This window comes from Nicotiana attenuata, unplaced genomic scaffold (genome assembly GCF_001879085.1).
Source record: "Nicotiana attenuata strain UT unplaced genomic scaffold, NIATTr2, whole genome shotgun sequence".
NCBI classification, from domain to species: domain Eukaryota; kingdom Viridiplantae; phylum Streptophyta; class Magnoliopsida; order Solanales; family Solanaceae; genus Nicotiana; species Nicotiana attenuata.
The window spans coordinates 459,675-466,025 of NW_017670635.1; the positions used below are offsets into that span (position 1 = coordinate 459,675).

Sequence of the window (6,351 nt, forward strand, 5' to 3'; positions counted from 1 at the left end):
CGTCCATGGTCAGCTCCTGCAGGTCCTTTGCTTCAGTAATAGCATTTACCTTGCTTTCCCAAGAACTAGGCAGGATACTGAGGATTTTCCTCACTAGCTTGTTCCTAGGAATGGTTTCACCAAGTTAGTGTAACTCATTTATGATGGAAGTGAATCTTGTGTGCATATCTTGAATGGATTCATCGTCCTTCATCGTAAAGAGTTCATACTCGGTAGTAAGCTTATCGATCTTAGATTGTTTTACTTGGGTGGTTCCCTCATGAGCTGTTTGCAAAGCTTCCCATATCTCCTAAGCTTCCCATATCTCCTTAGCAGTGTCACAAGCAGAGATTCTATTGTATTCATCAGGTCTTATTCCACATATCAAAATCTTCTTGGCACGAAAATTCTTCTCCACAGCTTTCCTGTCTGCGTCGGTGTATTCTTTTCTGGTTTTTGGCATTGAGAATGGAAGTTCTTCAAGTACCTTTGTTGGGACGTAAGGGCCGTCACATATGACATCCCATAACTCAGAATCCTCAGCCATGATAAAATCATACATTCTTGTCTTCCACCACCCCTAGTATTGTCCATTGAACCTGGGTGGTCTGTATGTAGATTGACCTTCTTCAAAATTTGGTGGAGTAGCCATACAGATCCTTCCTAGGTGTTAGCCTGATAGGAGGAACCCGCTCTGATACCAATTGTTAGTTTATATGAGTCCACCAAACTATAGAGTACCTCGTCCTCTATGAGTTTCCACTGAGAATACTAATGAAACAGTAAGTAAATGAGACACGGGATTTTTACGTGGAAAAATCCACTCAAGGGGACAAAACCACGACCTACACTTGTTGGCTTTCAACTTCACTAACTTGTAAACACTCGATTACAAGCCACTTCGTGATGACTCTATTACAAAGACTTCACTCACTCTAACTTGTAATACACTAATCACAAGCCACTTTGTCACTCACTAGTTACAAAGACTTCAATCACTCTAACTTGTAATGCACTTATCACAAGCCACATTATCACTTACTAGTTACAAAGGATTTAACTTATGACTAACTCTAGTCACAACACAAACTCAGAAAGTTTATGGTTTTACAGAGGGGTTCCTAAGTACCGCTTCTAACTAAGCAATTTAGGAATTATAATAAGAACGATCACAAAGTTAAAACTCAACTAAGGAGAACAGAATACTCGATTTAGGAAACTGGTCCGTAGTAGCGTTTTACTTTGTTCTTCAAGCTCTTGAGGATTGAGTTCACTGTTTTTTCCAAGTCTTGAATGCTTGAAGTAAATTTTTAAGTGTTCAAGTGATGTCTTGATATAATCTTCTTGTGACCGCTGGAAACAGTGCAGTGCAGGCAGAAACAGTGCAGACAGTCACGTCGCTTCCAGCTGTATCCAATTGACCTTGTACTGCTATGAGTGAACCACAAGGATATCAGGTCCTTGTCTGGTTCTCTATCTCCTGAAGCTATAGCAGTTCACATTTAGCTGGACTCCGTTGATTTGCAATGTAGCCCAAGTGTGTCAGGTTCCCTATTTGGTTCTTTACAGCAAGTTTGTTAGATCATTAAAACATAAGGCAAAGACATTGAAAACCCATCACTATGGATACAATTTCCACTTCCTTATAGACTCCGGAATTTTGCGAGTGACAGATTCTCCCAGATAATTGGTCCTGCAACTATTACCCATTAACTGCTAAAATTAGTAAGCATTCATCTGCTAATGTTTTTGGAGACCAATTAAATACCACGAGGTGATGTTATTCATATGCTGTGTGGGATTGCGAGAGGATGCGGGAGTCTAATGCCTAGATAATTTTCTCTGTGTTACCTAAATAAGGTGCAGTTGCTCGGGTATGTTGCAGTTGCACCAAGGTTTAAGTGTTCTCGAGCGTGTCTTTAATAGCACCAGTTCAACGGTGCCAAGCCAATGAATACATCATTAGCTCTACCTGGAATTAAGGATACATCCTGGAGAGGAGCCAAAACTTTAAAATAGACATGGTCTTATTTTCAAGGATTTTTTTACATAAGGATATATTCTACAGATACAAATGTACTATGTTGCCAGTACGTGAGGATTCATCCAAATGCTTTTGGCTCGCTTCATATGTTTGTTTGTTTGTTTTTTTTTTTTTTTTGAAAATCTTTGTATTAAGTTTCATCCATTCACAAAGAAAATAATGTTACTTACTATATTACTCGTAATATACTTACCTAAAATCTTAACGTTATTCCTACAGTGGAATAGGGATAGCTAGCAGGGGTTGAGCTTTTGCCAAGGTAATACCAAAATTTTCCTCCATGTCCAAATCTTTAGGTGCAATTCCACCTTGTAGCTTCCAGTTAAACGTATTTAGCAATGAAGCTAGTGCAACTGGAACCATCCTGATAGCCAAAGGCAATCCAGGGCAAATTCTCCGACCAGCACCAAATGGTATGAGCTCAAAATCCCGACCTCGAACATCTATTTCTGACTCCCGGAACCTCTCTGGCTTAAAGATCAACGGATTTTCCCATAGGCCAGAGTCGCGCCCAATTGCCCACACATTCACTAGAACTTGCGAGTCTTTTGGGACAACATAGCCACAAAGCTCAACATCATCATCAACTTTGCGTGGAATCAAGAAAGGAACCGGAGGGTGTATTCTCAAGGTTTCTTTCACGATGCATCGCAAGTAGGGAAGCTGTGCAACATCAGCTTCATCTACTAGTTTACCTCTGCCAATCACTTGTGCAAGTTCTTCTTGGGCTTTCTCCAAAGTATGTGGTTTCTTAAGTAGTTCTGCCATTGCCCACTCCAGCGTATTTGATGTTGTATCGGTCCCTGCTACAAACAAGTCCTGTAAAACTTACTATTGTAAGATCCTATGATGTAGATGCCAATTACCATATATAATCTAGTGAAAGGTTACATAGCATATGTTGCTTTCAATTGGACAAACTGAAATGTGGTCACGCAAAAAAAGGGACCAAATACTGTTCATTAGGCGAGGCGTTGTTGCCACAAGCATTTAACAAATCTAACAAACATTAAACTTGCTGAGACATAATAAAATTCAATAAATTAAAAGTGTGCTTTATCTATAGTTTAAACTTTTAAATAAATTGGCCACACAAGTCTACATTGCATCAGTGAAGGCATGCAACAGGAGACAACATGTTCTGAGTTCAAATCTTACTAGTAGCGAAAGAACAAAAAAAAAAAGAAAACATATTTTCACATGTTGGGCTATGAAATAAAAAAGGTTCACACGAAGAGATCTTGAGACATAATACAATTAAATATTCAAAAAGTATACTCGCTCTAGCAACTGAAATTTTAGATGGACTAATCATCAATCTATGCAACCTCACAAATAATAGAAGGATCAGGGAACAAACCAGACACATATGCTCGATGTGATTCCTGTCAAGCTCTTCTGGGCTAATGTTGAGAAGTGCATCTAAAACATCAACATTTGCATAGTTTCTCATTTTCCTTTCCTTTAGCCGCTCATCAATCAAACCACTCATAAGGTCAAGAACCTTAGTAAGATGATCGGTCATGCGCTGCCTTATACGTTGTGGATCAATTTTCTCAAGAAAAGGGAAATAGTCCACCAAATTTGGTTTACCAGCCTCGACCATAATGTTCCACACCAAGTCCTTAAATTCCTTAGCGGAATCAGAAAATGGGTCAGTCAAATCTTTAGAGAAAATATTGTTTGACAGCAAATTCAAGGAAGTTCTAAAAGCTGCTCTGCCAATATCCACTGCTTCACCATTGTTGGCACTCTTGTGACAAAAATCAATTAGCTCCTGGATCTTTTTACTTCTGAGATGCTCGCTAACATCAAGCTTGTTACCTGAGAATACATGTGATAAAATCAATCAACTTTTAGTAAACCACCCAACCAACTCGAAATAGTACGTACGGGTTGGCTGGGTTATGACACGTTTGTTGATTAAACGAGTCAAAAAGAAATTGCCCGAAGGAACCCCAAATGCACAAAATTCACTTTGGAGAATGAAATTTATGTATATTTGAAAGAATTCAAACTAATAATTCAAGAACATGTAGATCAATTTTTAATTTTCTCTTTAACAAAAATCAAATTAAAGAAAGAGGAGGTTGGATCATGTTGAACGGGTTAGGTTATGATATGTTAAGTTAAATTAGCCAGTGGATGTATAATATATGTGTAATCCATGTATAATATGTGTATAATCATATATAATCAAGGTATAATATATGTATGCTAGCTAGAAAAATAAATAGTACATTTGACTGAATATTTGTATAAAGATCTCTTATTTATTCATCTCGGCCCAACCTGTTTGACACAAACTAACTTTGAGCGGGCCGGGACATGACGGGGAAAGTGCATAGATAACCATTCTCAGGGATGCTATTTAGATATTAGCCGGTACTTATTTTGTCCTGAAATTTTAAACTAAATATCTCAACATCATGACAATATATTCAGAACATTTTTATCGTGAAAAATTGAACTGAAAAACTGAAATTCAGGATACGCTGGTTAATTCCTAAATAACAGCCCGCTAAAATGGCTATCTGGTGTCATTTCTACGGACATGGCTCTTTCATCAAGTTGATCAGCCCAAGTTTGACTCAACCTATCCGTTTCTCAACCAGAGGCGAATATAGTGTTGAACCGACGGATTGAACTGAACTCATAACTTTCGACGCTGAGTAAAAATTCATATGTAAAAAATCATTAAAATTGAAAAAAATAGTAGATATGAACCCATAACTTTAAAAATACATATAAAGGGTACACTACTAAAAACCTTGAAAGTTGAACCCGTAAGATTTAAATCCTGGATGTGTCTTTGTTTGCAACCATTACCTGAGAAGATGTTAGAGGTCATAATCTTGCGAAGAGTTCTCCAGCGAGAGTCATTGACAGGTAACCAAATAACAGAAAAATCATAGTGATTGCAGGCACGGAGAGCGTCAGGAATACACCTATTGGAAAAGGTCAAATCTTGTTTTTGCATGACTTCTCTAGCCAAGACTGAGGAGGAAATGACCACTGTGTTTATTTGGCCAAATTTGAGATTCATAATTGGACCATGAGCTTTTGCGAGTTGAGTAAGTGATTTGTGAGGTTGGTCACCAAGCAAATGAAGGTTTCCAATAATAGGCAAAGGAAATGGACCTGGCGCATGTTTTTTAGAGCTTTTGGTTCTTCCAAGTGACATGAATCCACGCACCAAAATCCAGGCGAATGACAGTCCAAGCAAAATGGATACATAGTACTCCATTTTTCTTTCTTCTTATAATTTCTTGGCTTACGAACTAGAGATTTGGAGCTGCTTATCTTGGTTTATACTGGAGTCTTTGAGGTCTTGTCAAAAAAATATAGTCATATATATGGGAGGGGGCAAGGTTTTCATATTTTTATATAAGTTCGAGGAGAAAGGTTTGTATAAAGCTACGTGCATGTTCCTTTTGTACTTTGCTATGAATTATTAGTGCAAGTGGACTTGATGTACACGTGTGATGGATGGATGCAATTCACTCACACATCTTAGATTGGAGTCGGCGAAATTTCTGGTGGGAAGCGTTTTCTTCTCAAATGGATCATGCACGATGTGATTTTGTGTTAGTCTGGTCAATAAATTTTAAATATTAAATGATTGTAAAAAAAGAGTTGATGTACAAAGAATATTTATTCACACTTGATATTTTTACTAAATCAAATTATTTGATCTTAAGAATCACAAATTAATAAAATAACATATCAATTTATATCGGTTACATGATAAACATTTATATGAAATTTTTTATATTTATTAGTTTAATGCAAACTGCAAACCACGGATGTGAATAAAGTCCCATTTGATAGTATGGGCTATCCATTTTATTTGAAGTCCAAAATTCTTTGACAGTGTTTGTCGTTTCAGTATTTGGATGGGAAACGGTTGGTGATTCTCTTATTATGTGAAGCGCCATTAGAGGTTCAGATGAATCCTATGTCAGCAAAGATAGAGATTTAGGCACTGCACAGGGTTGGCTAAAAAAAGTACGATGGCTTCAAGTCAAATATACTCAAATATGGTTGAGTGCTAGCTTCCACACCCCCAACCACCACTCGCACCCTACTCCCCGCCCCACCCTACCTCTCCAACTCTTAATCCCGGCTTTTAGACCCTGATGCAGGATTTTCGCTGAGGGGGTTCAAAAACCACCCTTGACCCTAGTGGGAATTGAACCAACAACCTCACAAGGATTTTGAACACACTTGACCACTAAGCTATGCTTTTGGGCTATGTCAAGGGGATTCAAAATATAATCTAGATAAAAAATAAATTTTGCCTTATATATACAGTATAATTTTTCGGC

At 37.8% G+C, this 6,351-nt stretch overlaps 1 protein-coding gene across 1 annotated transcript; it reads right to left on the minus strand.

Annotated features, from left to right (window-relative positions):
- Nucleotides 1-2,124: 2,124 nt before the first annotated feature.
- On the minus strand, nt 2,125-5,415 carry LOC109241748 (geraniol 8-hydroxylase-like). Its single transcript, XM_019408521.1, has 3 exons — nt 4,853-5,415; nt 3,384-3,847; nt 2,125-2,842 (listed from the first exon to the last, which is right to left on the minus strand). Exons 1-3 carry the CDS (start codon nt 5,268-5,270, stop codon nt 2,237-2,239), a joined length of 1,488 nt encoding a protein of 495 aa, XP_019264066.1. The 5' UTR covers nt 5,271-5,415; the 3' UTR covers nt 2,125-2,236.
- Nucleotides 5,416-6,351: the final 936 nt, after the last annotated feature.

Coding starts and splice junctions, on each gene's coding strand:
- LOC109241748 (XM_019408521.1), bottom strand. CDS start 5,270: ATGGAGTACTATGTATCCATTTTGCTTGGACTGTCATTCGCCTGGATT. Junction 3,848..4,852: donor GACCTCTAACATCTTCTCAG/GTAATGGTTGCA, acceptor ATGTATTCTCAG/GTAACAAGCTTGATGTTAGC. Junction 2,843..3,383: donor ACATCGAGCATATGTGTCTG/GTTTGTTCCCTG, acceptor TAAGTTTTACAG/GACTTGTTTGTAGCAGGGAC.